We start from the raw sequence: 22,536 nt of genomic DNA, 5'->3' as shown, positions 1-22,536 counted from the left end.
TAAATGCCTGGACAGCTTCCTCCAGGGCGAGGTCATAGAGGAAGGACCAGTTGATTGTAGAAAGTGAGTGGTTGAAAGTGTCTTGATTAAAGTTTGAGAGCTTACGGCAGTCTTTGTATTGCTTAGATTTGTGTAGTTGGGGTGAGTGTTGAAGTAAGAAGGTGGGGTGGTGGTCACTTAAGATATCAGATAGGGTGGAGGAGTTGTGGTAGGACTTAGGGTTGGAGGTAAGAACTCAATCTAGTGTGGAGCCAGCATTGTTGTGTTTATTTAGATGTGTAGAGGCAGAGATTAGCTGGGAGAAGCCAAAGAAATTAATGAAGGTGTTAGGGGAATCAGTATCAAGGGCATTTCAGTTGATGTTAACATCACCCAAGATAAAGTTACATATGAGGCAGTCTGTGAGATCCAGGAAAGGAAGAGCTCTAAGATAGGGATGTTGCTTCCTGGGAGGGTATAGATGTGGCAGTTGATAGTTTCTTGTAATTATTCAATTTACAGGTGACAATGAGAACTTCAGCTGGGTTTAAGTTTATAAGAGTGATTGGTAGAGCGTGGAGGAAGAGCTGATTAGAGTATAGAATTGCAACCCCAACACCTTTTTTCTTAATTCTGTCTTGCTGGAAGATGTTATAGCCTGGAGGATGAAATTCTAAGTCAGGTATGTGAGGCTTAAGCAAGGTTTCAGAGAGGGTGAGAATGTCAGGTGTGTAAGAAAGATCCAGGCATGGAATGGGGAGATTTTATTCATGATACTCTGAATGTTCAAAGATAGAATAGACAGGTTTTTGATTGAAGAGGATAGGAGGGTCTGTGAGGTAATACTGGGAGTGGAGTTTGGGGTTGTGAGAAATGTGCACAGAGAAAAGAGCTGTGGTTAGTTCCTGGGTTGGGATATATATCACCTGATAGTCGTAGATTTAAAATGAGTATTTTGAGAGAATTAAAGTGGTTGTATTGGAGGTAGGTTTTTGGTGTAGTTTTAAGAGGGAGTGTGGGTAGTTGTAGTATCTTGATTCTATACAAGGAAGTATGGGAGTGAAGAAAAATGATTGGTGTTATAGGGAAAGAGTAGGTGAGAGAGAGTTTGGTTTGGGGATAGGTTATAGTAGGTGTAGGGTGTCTGTGTGTGAGGGTGCACTGATATGAGGTAGCGAGGGATGTAAAGATTAGAATGGGTGAGAGAAGGAGAATAACTAGGAAGCTGTTAGAATATTTAAGATTTGGAAGAAACATATTTTGGCACTGTATTGGAAATAAAGTAGGTTGTTGAAATATTACCTGTATGTTAAAAGGTGGGGGTGAGGGACTATGCAAAGTTCTTTAATGTGATAGGTTGAATAAAGTACAGAGGATATGAAGTTTGATTGGAGGGCTGGGAAGAAGTTGGGTGGGGGAAGGGGGTGGTTATTTGGGATAGAGTATAAGTGTAGTGTATGCATGGGTGGGTGGGAATGGGGGTAGGGTAGGGGAGCAGGGTGAGCCCGAGCAAAGTGGGTTGGCCAGATCTTGACAGACTGGAAGCTGAAAAAATAAAACAATCAGTGAAGCTATAAGTATCTTTGGAGGGAAAAGTGACGGGTTTGCATTGTCAAGGAATAGACTCAAGTATAGCGATAGTGGAATGGAGGGGTCACGTTATGGAGAAGAAAAATAGACTAGAGAATCTGGAGCAAAAAATGGTGCCAGCTAGAATAGCATTTGAATGGAGCAAAGCATCATGGGAGAAGGCATCAGAACAGAGTTAAGGGGACAGTGAAGAAGAAGAATAAAAACTAAGAGTAAAACAGGGATAAATGACACCCCAGAGAACAAGAATCAGCAGGTAAGTACTCGAGTCTGCAGCATATCTATTTAAGAAGCAGGTTATAGGGTAATTTAAGTATTGGGTGAAAAGTAGTAAGGTATATAAGAGTACATTTACAGCTTATAAAGATAAACAGCTTAAGGGTGTTTGGTACTCCTCCTTAACTAAGCACAATGGAATCAGAAACTGTTCTTATAGAAAGTTCTTATAGAAAACTTCCCATTGCAAAACAACATTCATCCTCATTGTCCTCTTTTGGCCCTAGCAAATATGGTTCCCTGCACTTTGGCCAAAGGCTCTTCATGAGTCAACCTCCATGGTCTCTAGATCCTCAATAAGAGCTTCTTTCTCACCTACCCAGTAAGCCTCACCTGGACATCAAGTCCCCTCAAGCTGACATCATAGTTTCTCCAATTCTATTGAATGATACTAATTGCTTTCCTTCAAGAGTAGCACAGAGTTTAACTGTTTTTCAAAAGCAGTCTATTAGAAAACTGTATTAAAGCAAATTGATTTGTTTTTCTGTGTGGTCTTTTGATAAAGGTTTAGATGCATTTTCAGCTCTGTTACCTTCCATACTGCAATTTGGCAGATCTTTTTGACTGTGGATTTAGTTATTCCACGATTAAAATCCAGCTTGTGGCCATTTTGAACTTCCATCCAGGTCTAGACTTTAGTTATATGGCCTCCCTTAAGATCCGCAAAGCCTTTTTAAAGGGATCCTTTCTCCTGAGACCACCTATTAAAGACCCCACTCCACCATGGGACCTCACATTGATGCTTCAAGCACTGACACAGCTCCTTTTTGAACTTTCTCATTTTCTTCTTCTTTGAAGTACTGCAACTGGAAGATAACATTTTTGATTGCAATTACTTATACAAAAAAGACTTCTGAACTGCATGCCGTATCTTACAAACAACCATTCTTGATTTTCCATAAAGTCAGACCAAATCCTTACTCTGCCTTACAGTAGGTTAGGAGACAGCCTTGAATCAGTGAATTCATTTTTCTGCTTTCTTCCCCATACTAACAAATGAAAGTACCAAATATCTTACTCTAGATGTGCATCATCAGTTAAGGTTCTCTCTTCACAGAACAATGTCCATACAGACATAGAGCACTACTGACTGACAAAGATTGAAACAATACTAATTTCATGAACTTTAATCATACTTGGACTTAGGAATGGGGTCTATTCACGTTATGGTATTAGAAACAAAAAAGACTTGGAGAAATTAAAAGAATGACCAGTCCTTTTTAAAAGCCAAGTTAGGAGCCAAAGTTATTATCTAGATGGCTGTCAGATTGCATATCCTTTATTTGTTCTTCCAAAGGCAAGATATTGCCATTTAAACCCAAAGCTCATTCTTCAAGGTCCATTTCATCTCTTCAGCATATTTCAAACATTCAAGTGTAGATGACATTGTTGCTGCAGCAAGTTGGTCAACAATGCATACTTTTATTAAGCATTATAAATGTCACATTATATCAGTGTCTAGAACTGCCTTTGGTTCCATCATTTTCAGGGGTGTCCTTCCATGATGCCATCTGGGAAGAAAAGTAGCTGGAAAATTTGTCCCAGCCGTCAAGACAGATGGAGAGGGACACTGTAGGATATGAAAGTTATGTACTTACCATAATTATACAAAATGACTGTCCCTCTCCATCCATCTCAGCGTCCTATGCACCAGTGCCATACCACATTGACACCCTCCTTTCTGGGGGTACCTAGCAGACCTTAAGTCTGAAGCCTTACTCCTTGCCATATTTTATCTGGTACTTAAACATCCCATGCAGGACAAACTCAAAATGGAGCAAGAATAGAACCACTCAGCACTATGAGAGTTGGGAGAGCTGAAGCACTGAAGAAGCATCTGTGTGACAAAGTTTTCCAGCTTTGATCCACTTCTAGATCAGATAATCCAATCATCAAGATGGACACAGAGAGCCAGTAAAGATCTGTCATTATGGTAAATGCATAACTGTTGATCTGTTGACAATTTTCATTCTGTCCTCAGCTGTTGGGTTTGAGGCCGACCCTCGGATCTGACTTGGCTGTTACTGAAGCTTGTGGCCACCAAAAACTCTTGAGCTCCTCCCTACCCATAATGCACCAACCCCTAACATACCTCAGATCTCGTTTGCTGCTTTTCACAAAAGATGTGGTTAGCCTGAACCCTTGAGTATTTGTTAAGGCGAGTGTTTCTTTTCCGCATTTTTGGTATATTTATATATAATATATATATATATATATATATATATATATATATATATATATATATACACACATGTGTGTGTGTATGTATCTCCTTTTTGCACTTGGTGTAACTCCTCCTTACCAATGTTGGTAATGTTTTTCTCCTACTTTTTTCATTATCTTTCTTTATAGAGTACACATCTGTGTAATTCTTCTTACCATTGGTATTTTTTTTTTCAGTTTTTCTTCTTCTTTTTCATAATATATATATATATATATATATATATATATATATATATGTGTGTGTGTGTGTGTGTATGTGTATGTGTGTATATATATATATATATATATATATATATATATATATATATATATGTATAAAAAATAGAGTTCTCCCTTTATATTCTCTTCTTTAAAAATAATCATGTCTGACAAAGTTAGGCTGGCTTCAAAAAATGTCAGAAGTGTGGGCATAAATTATCTGATGCTCATTCTTTATGTGTATATTGTTTAGGCCCTAAACATTTACAAGTGGATTGTACTATCTGCAAAAACTTCAGTCCAAAGGCCTTAGCAGATAGAAAAAAAAATAAATTAATGTTGAAAGGTTTGCTTCCATCCTCATTTGGAAAGTATATCTCTGGGGCTAAATCCCCCAAAATGAAAATTAAGGAGACCTTGGCTAAGTCTCCAGTGTCATCTGCTTCTTTCATGCCTTCATTGGAACCACCGAAGAAAAAAATCTAAAACTGATCCCAAAGTCTGCTGAGGTCCTTTCTCCTTTAGATCTGACTAGAAAATCTTGAGATCCAAGTTCTTTGGACCTGAAGATTCTACCGAGGACTAAATATTCTCTGACACTGAATCCAGTGCCTTCCAGGTTCCCTCTCCCTTCCTGGAGAGATGCCATTTAAAATCAGAGCCCCTTGCCTTATCTCGTTTTCCAGGAGTCTAACTGTGGAAGATGTGAACAGGATGATGATTAAGTTTCTTTCAGCACAGATTCAGATGGGTGTTCTTCCAGCTTCTACCCCCCTGATCAGGGAGCTTGTCCATCTCTTACACCACCTATTCCTTCTCTGATCTCATTGGTTGTTTCAGAGTTCCTGGATCTGAACCTTACAGGTCCATCTGGTATGGATCTGAAGGTAACTTTATCTTCGGATCCAAAGACTTCTCTGAGCAATCTGGCTTTGACTTTGTTGGATCCGGATGACTCTCGGAGCTGAAGCTGCCTTGTTGGGTTCAAGGCTTTGGAGTCATCTCTGAGGTTTTTGGAGCTCTCTCTGCCTCTTGGAGCTTCTACATTGGCTAGTTCAGCTCCAGCTTCCACCTTGGGGGGATTGCTCTCAGAGCAGAGGGAGGCAGTGATCCAGAAGTTTGTCTTCTCAGAACCACTGTCTTCTTTCTGTCCGGGGTTGTCTGCCCTTGAGGTTGTGAAGAGAGTGTTTTCTGTTGCAACAGGACAGATGGATCCAGCTCCTCTGGATCTCCTTTCCAGTTCCCAGATGTCTTTGCGCTGTGAGCCACATCATTCTACGCCACAGGGACAGCTAGATCAAGGCCTTCAGAGCACCCAACAGGGTATTACAATTTCTTCCAGCACTTCATGGGATCATTCCACTGAGGAGGTTCCTCAGAAGAGAAAGTGCGAAAGGAGGCAGATGGACTCTTCGCAGGACTCATTCACTGAAGATACTGATTTCGATGAGAGAGAAGGGTCCCCATGATCACCTCCATAAGACATCTCATTTGAAGACATTCTCGAGTTCCTTAAACAGAGAGGCGGTTGTAGCTCCACCAACCCTTCACCAGAGGAATTAGTATTTCTGAAAGCCTTCGGCGCTGGCTTGTCTAACTCCTGCATTATTCTGCCCACTGACAAGCTCATTGATTTGGTCTCTAGGCAGGCATGGAAGGAACCTGATTCAGTTATGCCAATCCCTAAGAGGCCAGATTGGATTCTGGCTCCACCTGTCAGGAAGGAGGTCTGTAGTAAGGAGGTGCCAGTGAATACTATGGTTGTGGTGGCGGCCACTAAGAAGGAACTCACCGAGCAAACTTCCTCTGTCCAGCCCCCTAACAGGGAGTCTAGGGCGATGGGCATCCTTGGGAAGCATGTTTATACTTCAGCAACCTTTGCCCTTAGGTCGCTGTACTATTTGGCACATTTTACCAGACTACAAAGGGATTTGATCAAACAACTTCCAGAATCCTTTTCAGGGACCCTTACTGCTGAGGCTCAGTCTTCTGTGGCCTCCCAGTTGGCTACATCCTAATCCATTTCAAATTCATTCATGAGGCTTATGTCGCATGCAGCCAAAGATGCCTCAAGGGCAGCGGATTCAGTCATATCCGTTAAGAGGCATGCCTAGATGAGCTTATGTGATTTTGCAGAGCCTTTCAAGTCCTCGTTTGTCAGTGCTTCCTGTGATGGCAGTTTTGTAAAGGACACATTCTCCAGGTGTGAGAAGGATGGAAAGACCCTCTCTGCAGTGGGCGTATGTTTTTCAGCCCCTCATAGGTTCATAGGTAAATACTAGGCTATCTGCCCGAGGGCATCTATAAGCCTAGCCAGAATATGTTGGCTTTTGCCGCCCCCTTTGATCAGTTCCCTGTGCCTCTGTCCAGCAGAGCCATTAGTTCCCTGTGCCTCTGTCCAACAGAACCACTGCAGTGATCCCCGTCGTAAATTTTCTGTTTCCCATCCACACATCAAGGTTTCTCTTGAAGAGTGTTAGTGAGGGGCTCTGCCTAATGTAAATTGAAATCCTGTTCCAAAGCATAGGGAGTCTCTGGGACAGGAATCAAGATGCTTTTCTAGAAATCAGTGAGGTGGTCAGAAGACGTGGTTCAGAAAGTCACAGAGTCCTTTCCAGTACACACATGGAGACAGTTCCCCTAGGGGCAGACAACACTGTCCACTTGGCAGAGGAGGCCCGCAAAACCAGGGCTACAGAAATTCTTTCTCTGGCCGACTCTGTCAGTACTCCTGAAAGGAGGCCTGATTGTCCCTCTCTGGAGGCAATCGGGGGTCCATTTTCTCAGTACCAGAGAGCCTGGCTAGATTTAACAAGAGATACTTGGATGCAGATAATTATTTCCAGAGGCTATACAATTCCCTTTTCCACCCAGTCAGAGGAAACAAGCAGCAATAGAAATGTAAAAGCTGTTACAAGAAAGAGTCATCCTGGAGTTCCCACCAGACCAGATAGGATCCAGAACTTACTCAAGATACTTTTTAGTGCCAAAGAAAATAGGGGACTGGAAACCAATTTTGGATCTCAGTGAATTCAACAAATCAGTTTGAAATACAAAGTTTTAGATTGTCACCGTTAAGTCCATTCTACCCTTTCTGGGCAAGGATGACTGGATGTGCTCGGTAGACCCTCAGGATGTATGCCATCACATAAAAATGAACAGACAATCCAGAAGGTATTTACACTTCTGGCTGGGAGCCAGTCACTATCAGTTCAGAGTACTATCCTTTGACTTCACCATAGTCCCCAGGGTGTTCACCAAGTGCATGGCAGTAGTAGCACCTCACTTGAGATGGCATAGATTCAGTGTTTCCATATCCAGATGACTGGCTCATTACCCCCTGACCAGGCATGTGCTACTACTGGCAAGACATTAAGTGATCCAGACTTGTTCTCATTTGGGGATAACCATAAATTTCAAGAAATCTCAGTTACAGCCAACTCAAACTTTGGAATTAATAGGAGCAGTCTTCAACATGACTTCTCTTCCTCTTTCAAGAATGCATACTATCAGGTTCCAGGTCAGCAAAATAATTTGCAATACCAAAATTTCAGCCTGCTTAATTCTTCATGCCTTGGGGTCTGTGTCAGTTGCCATTATCTTAGTCCCTCTACCAAGGTTTCATATGAGAATTCTCCAATGGATGCTAGCAACAAAGTGGTCAATTCTTTACCAGTGCATGTAAACACAGATAACAGTCACTCAGGCATGCAAAAAACACCTTTGATGGTGGATTCGATCAGATCAGGTTCTACATGGTCATCCTTTCATTCTCCCAAAAACCCAAGGTCATAGTGACCATGGACACTTCCCAGATTGGGTGGGGGAGGACTTCCCAGGGAAAACAGTCCAAGGCACATGGTCCCCTGAAGAGGCCAGTTTGCACATCAGTGTTCTAGAGATGAGAGTAGTGCTCTTACCTTTGCAGGCCTTCCAAGATGCTCTCCTTTTAGGGACAGTTGTGATTCAAACTGACAATGTCACTTGTTTAGTACATCAACAAGCAAGGGGGAACCAAATCCTACCCCTTGTGTCGAGAAGTACTTAGAGCATGGCAACGGGCGATCTCATCCAACTGCTTTCTGATAGCAACACACATTCCAGGGAAGTCAATTGTGATACCGGACAAATTTAGCAGGTCCATTCGTCTACCTCATGAGCAGTCTCTCAAGAAAGTGCCAGATATGATTTTCTGTCAATGGGGCCAGCCTGGCTGTGATGTTTTTGCATCTCCCATAAACAACAAGTGCAACGTCTCCTTTGCCCTGATCCCCCCACTGGAGGGAGTCATTGAGGGATGCTGTACTCCATGATTGGACCGCAGTCTACTTTATGCCTACCACCTACTCCCCTAATTCCCAAATTCCTACAGAAAGCTGCCTAGTTAAAGAGCAAACACAATCCTCATTGCTTCTTATTGGCCTCAACAGATTTGGTTTCCCTTTCTTTGGCCTCATGTAATTTACCCACCTTGGATTCTGAATCTGATTCCAGACCTTTTGTCTCACTCGACAGGCATGATTCACCCAGATGTTTCAAACCTCAAGCTAACAGCATAGTTTCTCCAATTCTGTTAGTAGCCAGACAACCAATACTGTCATCCCCTGTCCGTCATATGCCTTTATCTTCCCATAAGGCTTCTACAAGATAACTTTATAGAAGTAAATAGAAAAGGTTTGTTTCCTGAGCACAACAAAAATGTACTGACACTTTTTCAGCTCCTGTGCAATGTGTTCTTGATTTTTTGGCATCAGTTTTTAATGAGGGAGCTAGTTCCTCAGCGATAAAAGTTCAGTTAGCAGCAATCTCTAATTTTCATGTTGCATTTGAAAATTCTTCTCTGGTCTCATCTAAACTTTGCAAAGCATTTTTGAGAGGCACACTCCTTTTGAAACACCCATATAAAGATCCTACTACACCATGGGATTTGAACTTGGCACTGCAGGCTGTGACTCATTCCCTGTTTGAACAAGCAGCAAAATGCAAAATCTTAAGTACCTGATCTGAAAAACTATCTTTTTAATGGCTATTACCTCTGCTAGAAATATTTCAGAACTTCAAGCATTGTCATCTAAACCTTCCTACTTGATCTTTCACCTGGGTAGAGTCACTTTACATACCAATGTATCTTTCCTTCCCAAGGTGGTGTCAGAATCCACTATCAGTCAGTCTATTAACTTGCCAGTTTTCTTTCCTAAATTTGCAAACATATGTGAATATATGTTGCATTTATTGGATGTTCACAGACAATTACTTTTTCACTTACATAGGACAAAATAATTTAGGAAGACATACCGATTATTTGTATCCTTTGCAGATTCTAAATTGGGCAAATCAGTTGCAAAGGTGACCTTAGCCAGATGGCCGATGGACTGCATGTCATTTATTTACAGCAAGTTGGGTCTATCCTTACCAAGACCCCTAAGAGCCCATTCGTCTAGGTCCATGGCAACTTCTCCAGTATTTCTCTCTGTAGCTTCCATGGATGATATATGTGCGGCTGCAACCTGGGGCAGTCCTCATACTTCTATCACTCATTGCAAACTGGATCTGGTCTCAAGGGAAAGAACAGCCTTTGGCTCAACTGTACTCTGGAATATCCTTCCCTAAAGTCCACCAGCATTTTAGGTAGCTGGAGACTCTGTTCCAACAGTTGAGGATAGAATGAAAATTGACATCAGGTAAAAAAGTTATGTACTTACTATAACATTCCATCTGTGCTGTCCATTTTTATTCTTCCTCAACATCTCAACCACCAACCCCTTTCCTTTGCCATTATTGACTTCTGGAAGAATGAGACACTATAAGGACACACTGTCCTTAATACTGAGTTCCAAGTATGACCTTTCTGTCAAGAAAGCTGTAGTGACTCTCATTCTACTTTACATAAGAAAGCAAACAAGATCTGAGGTACATCAGGGTTTGGTGCATTATGGGTAGGGGAGGAGCTTGAGAGTTTTTGGTGGCCATGAGCTTCAGTAACGGCCAAGTCAGATCCAAACCCAACAGTTGAGGTAGAATGAAAATGAACAACACAGATAAAACATTATGGTAAGTACATAACTTTTTTATTTTGCTATACACTTGACAGTTTATATTAAAAATGTGTATAAATCTGCAGTTATACCATGAGTTTCTTGACAGTTTCTTGAAATCCTTGTTACCCATACTTTTATCTTGTTTGAAAGCTCAGGTTTCCATACTTTTTACTTTTATTGTAAATTTTTGGGCATGGACTGAAAGTGGTCCACTATGATTAGTGCCATAACAGGTAAAAACATTCCAATGAACAAAATAAATAAGTACACATGCACATACGTATGTACACACACACACACACACACACACACACACACACACACACACACACACACACACACACACACACACACACACACACACACACACACACACACACACACTTTTTATCATTGTTCTACAATAAGGCATGGAGGGCTTAAACACAGTTATGTCTTAATTTTTCTTTGGGACCTGTAAGACCCAAAGAGTGTCTAGTTACTTTAATTCTTCAGGTAACTTTTTCCAGTGCACTGGAAGAACTAAGGAGAGCTGTCCTCAGTTTTCATGGGAGGTCATTCTTTGGTTTAAGATATAAGCAAAACAGCTAGGAATACATGATCCTGTTAGTGAGATGTATCCAGTCCATGTTGTTCAAAGCATCAAAGTGGTAATTAGCTGGTGGCAGGTCTGCTGAGAATATTTCTATGTTATTTATCTTCATGAGTTTTCTGTGTGCATTCTTTGGAAAATTATGTATTTGAAGAGGGGTACTTAAAAGCTTAGGAGTTACTACAGCATGAGAAAACATACCTTTAGGTTTAGCATTCAATGTCACAATGCCCAGTAAAATTCTAGCTTTTGATTTGCCTGCTTAATATAATGTCTGTATGATCCTGAGATGTGAGCTTATGATCTGTGGACAATCCTATATATTTACACATGAGCATTACTTGAGTAGGACCAGCTGAAAAAAATAGAGATTACATTGATATTGTAAAGTTGTCATTGTTATTTGCTTTTCCAGTATTCGTCATCTTTGACTTGTTTTCTTTGTGAAATAACCCACTTCCTATCAGCTAGTGGAGAAATTAGCTGTAGTCTGGTTGTATGATATAAACTACTACCTTCATGTTATTTGCAGTAATTTGCACAGTAAGATCACCAGAATATTAAATTGCAGAATATTGCATTTATACTTAATAATGCATTTGGATACCATTGTCATAATGGGTGATGTCCAGTTAGCAGATATTTCCACTTGGTCTTATGCTTTCATAGCTATAGTACAATGTTGTAGCTCAATGGAATGGCATTTATTTATTCATTTTTCACCCTTCATTATTATCCACTTACGTACTTTGGGAACAGAGAGACAGAGACAGCCTATACTGCCAAGCAATGAGCATTAGGCAAAAATCAATACTAGAATGGATACTAGTCCATATTGTTCTAAATGTCATCTATTATGACAGAAAGACACCTGAGTCTTATATATTTTCTGATAGCTATTGTTACTCAAATTTGTTTAAGAGATTGAAGGGAGCAAACGCAAAATGTGCATTTTCCTTCTTTTATGGATTTGCATTAGATGTGTTCTTTAATTACATTTGAGAGCACAGGTAGCAAACTAAGCTCCTGGCTTCACTCTTTTTCATTCATTATACTGTGGTGTATTACTGAGTAGAGGATTGCCATAAAACTGCCATTCATGTGGGTACAGCTTAAGAAGGTAGACTTCAAATGGTGTAGTTGCTTTTTTGTCCATGTCGTGAAGCATCAGCAATAAGAAAAGAAATTCCAGCTTTACATTTTGCAGGCATGTTATAATATGTAATAAAAGGAGATTGATGTCAAGCCTTGTAGAGTGCTGTAAGCATTATCTGGTAACAAGATTAATTAAACAAAATTGCTTTTTTACAAGATGTTGATTGTCATTGTATTATATTATTTTCACCCAGATCAGCATTGTGGAGGTGAGCTAGGAGAGTATACTGGTTACATAGAGTCTCCAAACTATCCTGGAGATTACCCAGCAAATGTAGAGTGCACGTGGAACATAACACCACCTCCAAAACGCCGAATCCTTATAGTGGTACCAGAAATTTTCCTGCCAATTGAGGATGAATGTGGAGATGTTTTAGTTATGAGAAAAAGCGGTAAGCATATATTTAGTTTTTATGCAACTTTAAAATTATACTGAATTGAAAATGTATTGCATTAAAGAAGCTACCTTTATGACATATGTGTTTATTTATCATGCAGTTTGTTTACAGAGTAGCTGAGAAATTGAAATTATACCCCCTGAACAACAACATCAGAGTTTAATCACCAGCAGTGCAAGCTGTGTGTTTTGGACCCAAACTTCCAAACCATTTCTTTGCTTTTCAGTTATCACTTATATCATAGTGAAGAACAATCTCAGTCCTACTGAATACATATAAAACAGTCTACACTGGTAGATGTGACGACTAAGTTAATAGTAGTGCAACAGTGGTTGGTGTAAGGCAACTCCATGTCACAGTTGTTGTTAAAAGTGAACTGATGTGTTCTACTCAGAATTCTCACCATACCACCCAGCTCCATGGCATAGAGGGATGAAGATCTGAGGCTTCTTGTCAATCGATCAACTACCCTTTCATTGAGTACTGGCAGTCTGAACACAAATTTGTGAAACCACTTTCAGTAAACTGTGGAGTAAGGCCTTTTTATGCAGGGATTGCTCATCTATCCAATCCCCCATGTGAGAGGACAACCCCAGTCTTAAATGTACCTGTTGCAGGGTTCATAAGTAAGTACTAGCCATTCAGTCTGCAGACCATTACAAGCCTAGTCAAAAAACACTTAGCATTTCCCTCCAGTCTCAAGGAGGGCAAGACAAGATAGACCATGGGAGAATTTAAGACTGCCCCTCGAATTATCTTGGTTTACAAGGTAGCAAAGGTGATACTGTTAGACATGTAGTAGAAGTTTATTCCAGAAGTGACGAATATGTTGAGATATGAGTCTGTCACTCCAACATATTCTGTTTATCTGTTGATAAAGGTTTAGATACTTTGGCCTGGTGTTTGAGGTACCATTTGTTCTGTGAAGGAATAGAAAGTCAAAGAGAGTTGATTCTTTCATTGCTGAAAAGGCTAGAGACAGATCTCCAGAGAGGAGTCTGTAAGAGACTGAGTAAAGAGGAAGGGCTGCCAGATTCTGATATTCAGGTTGTGTCAGTGTCGGGTCCAGGATCCATACCTTCCTCAGATCCGATATCTGCCCAGAATGTCTCTATGCCTTCAAAGCGAGAGACCTCTAGGACCTGACACTCCCCTGTTGGGTCTGCAGAGGAATTTCAGATCTCATAGGATCCAATTATGCCTCTGGGGGTCTCTGCATGGGTGAGTTCAGCTCCTACCTCTGCTTCCTAGCTGCTGTCTTCCACTCCGGAGATTCCTTCACCTCCAACAACTTGTTTGTCGGATCTTAGGAGTTCTTCGGAATAAAAAAGGACTGTCTTTCAGGCAATTAAGAGGGCTCTGACTACTTCGCAGTCTGAGACACGATCTACTTCAGGCCTTCCTCCCTCTTCAGTCAGGTTGTCTTTGTCTTCTCACATGCCATCTCCACAGGACCACAGAGACCCCATGCCTCAGAATGTACCTCAGGGTACTTCCCCCTCTTCCGAAACCTCTCCAGAGTATGCCACTGAAGAGGTCCCTCTGAAAAGGGCATGCAAGAGGAAGCATCTTGACTCCCTGGAGGAGTCTATCACATCTGACACTGACCTCATTGAAGCAGAAGGGACCCCATGATCACCTCCTGAAGATGTCTCCTTTGGAGACATCATAGAAATCTTAAGACAGAGAGGTGATTGGCAGTCTTCCACCCCTTCGGCTGAGGAGTCTGTCTTCCTGAAGGCCTTTGCTTCTTGCCCATCAACTTCTTGGGTGACTCCTTCTTTCAATGAGCTTGTGGAATTAATCACATGTAAGGCCTGGGAGACCCCAGACACCATAGACCCTACTCCTAGTAGGCCAAATAAATGTATTACTGCCCCCCCCCAGAAAAAGGTTTTTAACAAAGGGTGTTGGGGTTGATGCCATGGTCGTGGTGGCGACCACTAAGAAGGAACTCTGTGAAACAAGTTCCTCTATCTGTCCTAATAACAACACTAGGACTGTGGATAGGTATGGGAGGCACTTCTTCTCATCAGTGACCTTTGTCTTGCAGTCTCTGAATTATCTCACTCACTTCACTAGACTGCAGAGGGACCTGATTAAAGAATTATCAGACTCCCTCCAAGGGGCCACAGCTGATGCGGTGGAAGATAAAATCAGTGCTCAGCTTGCCACCTTGAATTCAGTTGTCAACTCGTCCATGAGACTCATTTCTTATGCAGCAGATGGAACGAGTAGAGCAGCAGGCTCAGGTATCTCCCTTAGGAGGCAGGCCTGGATACTCCTTTGTGATTTCATGGAGGCCTTCAAATCTTCCTTCATTAACACCCCTTTTGACAGCTCCTACCTTTTTGAGTCAAAAGTTAAGGAAACAGTCTCCAGGTGTGAACAATAGGACAAAACCTTGTCTGCCATTGGAGTGCATTTTTCCACTCCTACTAGACCCTTTCCAAAGGGTCAAAAAGGTAGTGGAAAAATGTGGTTTAAAAAATCTCAAAGGTCTTACCAGGACACACAAGGTGAAAGTTCCCTCAGAGGCAGAAGAGGGAAAAATAACAGAAGATGCCACCCTCGCGGCAGAGGAGTTCCACAAAATCAAAGCTCCAGAGAATCTTTCTTTGGAAGACCCTTCTAGCACTCCTAAAGGACTACCCGATTGCTCAACTCTTGGGGATCAATCATCTCTCCACCAAGAAACCTGGCTAAAGATAACAAACAACAAATGGGTGCAGGACAAAATATCCAGAGGATTTATAATTCCCTTCTCTTTTCCTATCTCCATAAACAATGTAGTTCCAAATGTTCTACCCAGTCAAAAGGAAAATGCAACAGTAGAAATCCAAAAGTTGCTAAGAAAAAGAGTCATCCAAGAAGTCACCACAGACCAGAGAGGATCCAAAACTTACTCAAAATTCTTTTTAGTTCAGAAGAGGATGGGAATGGAGGCCCATTTTGGCTGTCAGCAATCTAAACAAATCAGTAAAAAAGATCAAGTTCTGGATGGTGACACTGCAGTCGATACTTTCATTCCTGGAAAAAGACAATTGGATGTGCTCTATAGACCTTCAAGACGCGTACTACCATATTCGAATGGACAGGCGATCCAGGAGATTCTTGTGCTTCTGGCTAGGAGCCAGTCACTTCCAGTTTTGAACTCTACCCTTTGGTCTTATTACAGCTCCCAGAATGTTCACCAAATGTGTGACAGTGGTAGTGGCTCACCTGAGACGCAAAGGATTCCGAGTGTTTCCATACCTAGACGACTGGCTCATTACTGCCCTGACCAGGCATCATTTACTCCAATCAAGGAATTATGTCCTTCAACTCTGCCCCTGTCTAGGCATCACCGTGAATTATGAAAAATCTGCGCTAGAGCCATCGCAAAGTTTAGTGTTCATAGGTGCAGAGATAAACACTGCCACTCATATAGCAAGACTCCCACAAGACAGACTAGACGACCTCCATCATTTTGTCAGAATACTCATAAAGAAGTCAAAAGCCACTGCAAAACTAGTTCTCCAGGTCCTAGGGAAAATGGCTGCATCAGCCATACTAATTCCTTTAGCTTGCATTCATATCAACCACATCGCCACAACAGTCAGGAAATCCTTCTATGTGGCACACCTCATCACTAAGGGCTTTTCATCCAGAAAAAAGGAGGTCATTGTCCCACTGTACTCATCCCTCATTAGACCCATTATAGAATACAATGCCCCGTTTGGTATGTACCTCTCAAGACATCTGCAACAACTGGAAAGGCCACAGAAATACCTCACTAAAAGAATCACAGGCCTAAAGCAGATGCCCTACACTGACCGCCTTAAAAAACTCCAGCTATACTCTGTCACATATCATCTACTCAGAGGCGATCTTTGCTTAACATACAAGGCCATGTCAAACCCAGAGCTGTTGGACATGCTACACTTAAAGAAATCCCAATCCCTCAGAGCCACACACTCCAGGGATCTAAACCTTGTCATCACAATAAACAAAACATGCTGGAGGGATAGGTTCCTGACCCAGAGACTCCCCAGACTCTGGAATAGATTGCCCATACATGTCAAGCAGAGTGTCTCTTTGGCCCTCTTCAAAAGGAACCTTGACGATTGGATGGGAGAAAGGAAATTCACCCCGGGGATTATGTCAGTCGCCCTGCTAGACAGGAGTCCAGGGAAGTAAATAGTGTGGGAAGAAATAGCCAGGGAATTGTTATGGCTAGGCTTGTATAGGCCCTAGGGCTGATAGCCTAGTACCAACCTATGAACCTATATGAGGGTTCTCCAGTGGTTGCTTTTTCCACAATTGTCTCAGTCTTGGAACTTCCAGTTTCCCACAAGATTATGATGACCCATGCCTGCAAAAAAAGATCTCCAGTGGTGGCTTCATTAAACATTAGTACCTCTGGGTTGTCTATTCATTCTTCCTCAACCTCTGACTGTGGTGACCACGGACGCTTCCCAGATAGGGTGGGGGCGGCATTTTCTGGGGAAGACAGTTCAAGGCATCTGGCAAGAACATGAGGCTTATCTGCATAAAAATATCCTAGAGATGAGGGTGGTGCTTTTAGCGTTGCAAACATTCCAGGAATCTCTTCATTTGGAACTTTAGCAATCCATTCGGACAGTATGTCCATAGTGTAGTATATAAAAAACAGGGGGAACCAGATCGTACCCACTTTGTCAAGAAACTCTCAGGGTCTGGAGTTGGGTGACAGCTTCCAACTGCTTTCTGATAGCAATGCACATCCCGGGGAAATCCAATGTAATTGCGGACAAGCTGAGCAGAGCCATTCTATGGCTGCACAAGTGGTCCCACAATCAGAAAGTTACGGGAGTGATCTTCCATAAATGGGACCAGCCTTGCTGCAACCTCTTTGCATCATCCAGCAGTGTCAAATGCAGCAACTACTTCACCCTGATCCCTCCTACAGGGGAGTCACCAAGGGATGCACTTGTTCACGATTGGCCCCTGGGTCTTCTTTACACCTTCCCCCGATTCCACTAATCCCAAAGTTTCTGCAGAAAGCAAGTCGGTTGGAGACAGCTGTTATCCTAATTGCTCCCTACTGACCTTGTCAAATTTGGTTCCCTTTCCTTCAGCCTTATCTTTGAGATGAACCCTGAATTCTGGACTCAGTTATGGACCTTTGGACACACCAATCAGGAATGGTTCATCCCAACCTAGACACCCTAAAATTGACTGCTTGGCTGCTCCAGTTCCCCTGATTGCCAGGTTTCCATCTCTCTCCTCCCCAGTCAAACATATTATATTATCGTCTCATAAAACATCTCCTCGAAAACTTTACAAAAGGCAAATCGTAAGAGAACAGATCCTTTTACAGCACCAGTTCACTCTGTTTAGCAGTTTCTATCAGAGATCTTCAGTGGTGGAGCAGCAGCTACAGTTAAAGTTCAACTAGCCGTAATTTCTAATTTCTATATAGGAGAAAGTGGTAGTCCTATCATGTCACACAGGCTTTGCAATGCATTTTTGAGGGGCACTATTATGTTAAGATCTCCATATAAGCATCCAGCACCCCCCTTGTGATCTCAGTTTCATCTTATCTCATATTATTTTTCCCCCTTTTGAACCTTCAGCTACATGTGATTTACAATATCTTTCCTGGAAAACTCTATTTTGGTGGCTATTACTTCTGCCAAAAGACTATCTAAGTTGTAGGCCTTGTCCACAAAGCCTCCATATCTAGTCTTCCACAAAGACAGAGTATTGTTGCGCACTAACCCATCCTTTCTACTTAAGGTTGAGATTGACAGCATCACATAAAGAAGTTATGTTCTTACCATAACATTCAATGTGTATTGTCCATCTTGACCTTTATTCTTACAACCCTCTCTCCTTGCCCCCTGCCTATACTCCTAGTAGACTGAGTAACACAACTGGTATTCAGCAGGACCATATAGCCTCAGAAAATATTCCTTCTCAGACTGATTCTATTTCATGTTCATATGTATGGGTGTAGATATACACTCTTATATATATATATATATATATATATATATATATATATATATATATATATATATACATATATACATACATACATATATAGAAGCTGCTACTCTGTAAGGTTTCTTCCATGTGCTGCTGGGGGCAAACAAGATCTGAGGTAATTATGGGGTTGCATCTTTGGTAAAGAATGAGGCCCATGAGCTTTGCTGAAGACCTCGAGCTGGAAAAATGGCTGAGATGGATCTGACACAAATGAGAATAAAGGACGAGATGGAAAACACACATGGAATGTTAGGGTAAGAACATAACTTATTTTTTATATTGTTCTATATATTGTGTTGAATATTAATAAATTGTGTGTGAAAGGTTGGAAGTGTCAGTTTTTCCATTGGAGGCAGCTAGTTCCTTATGAGTGTTTTTAGTCGTTTTTGTTTATTTGTATAATTTACAATTCTTAGAGAATCCCAACAGTTATGGGTAGGAAATTAGAGTAATCATTTTGCCGTTTAACACCTTGCTTTCAATTAGTTAGTTAATTATAAAACTTAAGAAGAGATGAGTTTGTAAGGCCATAGGATGATAGTTTATTTAGCAGAACCAAAGAAAACATCCACTCTTACTTAAATGTGATAGACCTGGACAGCAGAAGGAGCATACACTCAATGTGCCAATTTGCAAAAATCCTTTCAACCACATTTCTCAATAATTTTCAGGCCAAGTAGCACTTCCACCTCATATTGGGCATGCTTCCTACCCAACTATATAATGGCCAAACCAGAGAGCATCAAGTAGCGTACCTCCTAAGTACCAGTTGTACAATGAGTGTGACTCCCTTAAATAGACAGGTTATGTTCCAGGATATATTTTTGCATTTGAAAGTGGATGCACTTTTCTAGGATTTTAGATAGGGGTGACAGTATTGCTTTGAACCTGCGGTTGGGGAAGTCAGTGCAAGGGTTACCTTTGTGGATGTGAATGACAATTTTTTTCCAGAGTAGGGTGACATAGTTTTCTGTGATAGAGGGATTTATTAAAACTGAATTTGGGTATAGTATTACATCTGCTGCTATTTTTGATATATTCTGGAAGAAGATTAGCAGGAGGTAAAGTAGTGGGTTTAAGCCTATGTGGATGCTTTCTTATTATTTCAGTTGGGACTGGTTTGAAGGAGAAGATGGTTTCAGGGTTGGATAGTTCGAAAGAAACTGCAAGATTATCATTTAATCTGATGTCCTTTTCATTCTTCCTCAAAGTATGTGTTATGGATCTGACCTCGGATCCAATTCACCTGCATTCTGCATATTTCGGATCCAACTCTCAAGCTCCTCCCTCTACCAATAATACTTGAGTCCATCCTCAATACATCAGACCTCATTTGCTGCCATCTTGCACTGACTTGGATCCTCTCTTGCAGCATATTTTCAGGCCTTTTCAAGTTGAAAAGGAAGGGGGGGTTTTCTTATAAAACCCTCTACCTTTTCTCTTTAAATTAGATATATCCTCCCTCTTAGGTTTTCAGGTTTCTTTCCATTAGTCCCTTTATTTTAGTAAAAGAATTTCTTAATCACCATTGTTGGTACTCCTTTCTGTTCTTTCCTTCTGTCACATTTTTACCATTTTTTGACAGGCTATTCTTTACTACCATTGTTAGCAGTTCCCTTCAATATTGCTGTAGTTAAAAAAAAAAAAACAACATTTCTTCTGTCTTTCTATTCTCCTTTTTAGTTTAAATAATATGGCTGAGAAGCCTACAGGGTTTAAAAATGCACTTCCTGTGGGCACAAAATTCCGAATTCATATGCTTACAAGGGAGTGCATTTACTGTTTAGGACAGCATATTTTGGTATGAATTGTACCATTTGTGCTGCATGTACCAAAAGGGCTAGAGTAGAGAGCTGGAACAAATTAGTCCTTAAACGATTACTACCACTTTCCTCCTCCAGGGCTGAAAACCCCAGCAGATCATCTAAGGTGCTGTCAGAGCACATGAAACAATTTCCACCTAAGTCTCTGAAGACTTGTTTGTCCTTGGAGTCTTCTCAGAAAATGTAGAGAACTTTGGATCCAACTTCCTTGGATCCAAAGAGAAAAACTTCAGATCCTAAGCCTTCGGATCCAACAGTCATCTCATGCAGTACTTCTATTCAACCCACTGTTTGGAAACCATCAGGTCCGACCCTGGGTTCTTCTCATATGCTGAAAATTCCCTTACCTGAGTTCATTGTCAGCCCAGTTTCTCCTCAGCTATTTTCCTCTCTCATGCAAACTCTGAGGAAGTACTCCAGATGTCAGTCTACTACCTCACCTGTCAGGTCCACCAGGAATCTCTCTGTAGTTAAAGTGGATAGGATGATGAGAAAGTTCATCAGAACTCAGATCCAGATGGAGGTTGTACTGGCTCTGACTCCCATCGGATCTATGAACCTTCCTTCTACTGCCAGTATAGTTTTATCTCCTTCTCTAGTCTGTCCTTTGGTTTCAGAGCCCAGGGATCCTAGAGTTCTAAGAGTACCAGTTTCAGAGCCAAAGAGAATTACAACTTCAACCCCAAAGCTTTCCTTGACCAGTTCTGCTCCTATTCCTTCGGATCAGGATGAGTCTTGGAGCTGAAACTTCAGCATTGTGTCTATGAGGCCGGGATCTACATTGATGATGTCAGATCCATCCTTGCCTCTCAGAGCCTTGATGCCGGATAGCTTGGGTCTGGCTTCCTTCTCGAGGAATGAATCTGTTCAGACTTGTGATCTGCCTGCTTTGGAACTCTGGTGTGGCCAGCCACAGCTTCTCCTGGTCTGTATGTCTTTGAGGTTGTGAAGAGGGTGTTCTCTCATTCAAGAGATCCAGTCTCTCATATGTCCATGGATGCAACACCCTTCCCCCTATGGTTCCAAGCTCTGATCCCATCAGACCTACTCCACAGGGACAGCCAGTACCATCTAACATCCAGACAGTTCCCAAGGAAGAATTGCCCATCTCTTTGGACACCGCCCCGGAACATCCTGTTGAAGAAGTTCCTTGAAAGAGAACATGTAAAAGGAGACATGTAGATTCTGCTTTGGAATCTCTTACTGAAGATACTGATTTTGATGAAGGAGAAGGGTTTGGTTCACCACCTGATGATGTGTTATTTGGAGACATTTTGGAGATTCTTAAGTAGAAAGGTGGTTGGTCATCAGATAATCCTTCCCTTGAGGAGTCAGTATTTCTGGAGGCTTTTGGTGCTGACCCATCTACGTCTTGGTTGATTTCACCAGCTGACAAGCTTATTGACCTAGTCTCTCTCTAGGCATGGAAGGAACTGGATTCTTTTGAACCTATCTCACTCTGTCCAGACAAAATTTTTGCTCCTCCAAAAGATAACCCCCACTGCAGCAGAGGAGCCCGTGTTGATGCAATGGTTGTCGCAGCCACCACCAAGAAGGAGCTAGCAGAACAGAGCTCCTCTGTAAACCCCCCTAGCAGAGAATTCAGGGCATTGGACAGATTTGGAAGGCACATGTTGCTTTAATGACCTTTGCCTTGAGGTCCCTGAACTATTTTATGCACTTTATGAGACAGTAGAAGGATTTGACCAAGGAACTCTCAAAATCCATGTCTGCAGAGGATTACAAAAGATCATCTTTACAGTTGTCCACTCTTTATCCATTTCCAGTACCTTCGTGAGGTTGATTTCTCATGCAGCAGAAGGCACCTCACGGACCACCGGTTCAGGCATTGCCATTAGGAGACATGCCTGGATGCAGTTATGTGATTTTTGTGGAGTCTTTCAAGTCTTCTTTCAACAGTGCAGCTTTTGATGTAACATGCTTGTTTGACTCTTCTGTGAAATAAATGCTTTCCCACAGAGAACAGGAAGGAAAGACTGTCTGCTGTAGGGATTTGTTTTTCTACTTTTCTACCCCTCAACAATCCTTTTCAAGGAATCAAACAGGAGACAAGAAAATGTGGTTCCATAAATCACAGGGATTTTTCAGGATTCATGTGGAGACAAGTCCCTCAGAGGCAAAAGTGGGAATTCAAATGGAAGACTGTCCTTGTGGCAGAGAAGGCCTGCAAAAAGCACAGTATCCGAGATTCGTTTTTGGATAGACCTTTTCAGCATTCATGAAATGTTGTC

At 41.6% G+C, this 22,536-nt stretch overlaps 1 protein-coding gene across 1 annotated transcript in view; it reads left to right on the top strand.

The window, feature by feature from the left end:
- The window catches only part of SCUBE1 (signal peptide, CUB domain and EGF like domain containing 1), a 4,299,807-nt gene that overhangs the window by 4,061,651 nt on the left and 215,620 nt on the right, over window positions 1-22,536 (top strand). Inside the window, exon 20 of the mRNA XM_044087300.1 lies at window positions 12,246-12,443. Coding sequence (XP_043943235.1) covers window positions 12,246-12,443 — 198 coding nt within the window. The remainder of the gene's footprint in view (window positions 1-12,245; window positions 12,444-22,536) is intronic.

Source organism: Protopterus annectens, chromosome 11.part0 (genome assembly GCF_019279795.1).
Source record: "Protopterus annectens isolate FY-2018-M chromosome 11.part0, PAN1.0, whole genome shotgun sequence".
Lineage (NCBI taxonomy): Eukaryota > Metazoa > Chordata > Ceratodontiformes > Protopteridae > Protopterus > Protopterus annectens.
Note: the sequence above shows the minus strand (reverse complement) of the source record. Positions and strands in the feature narration are given on the sequence as shown.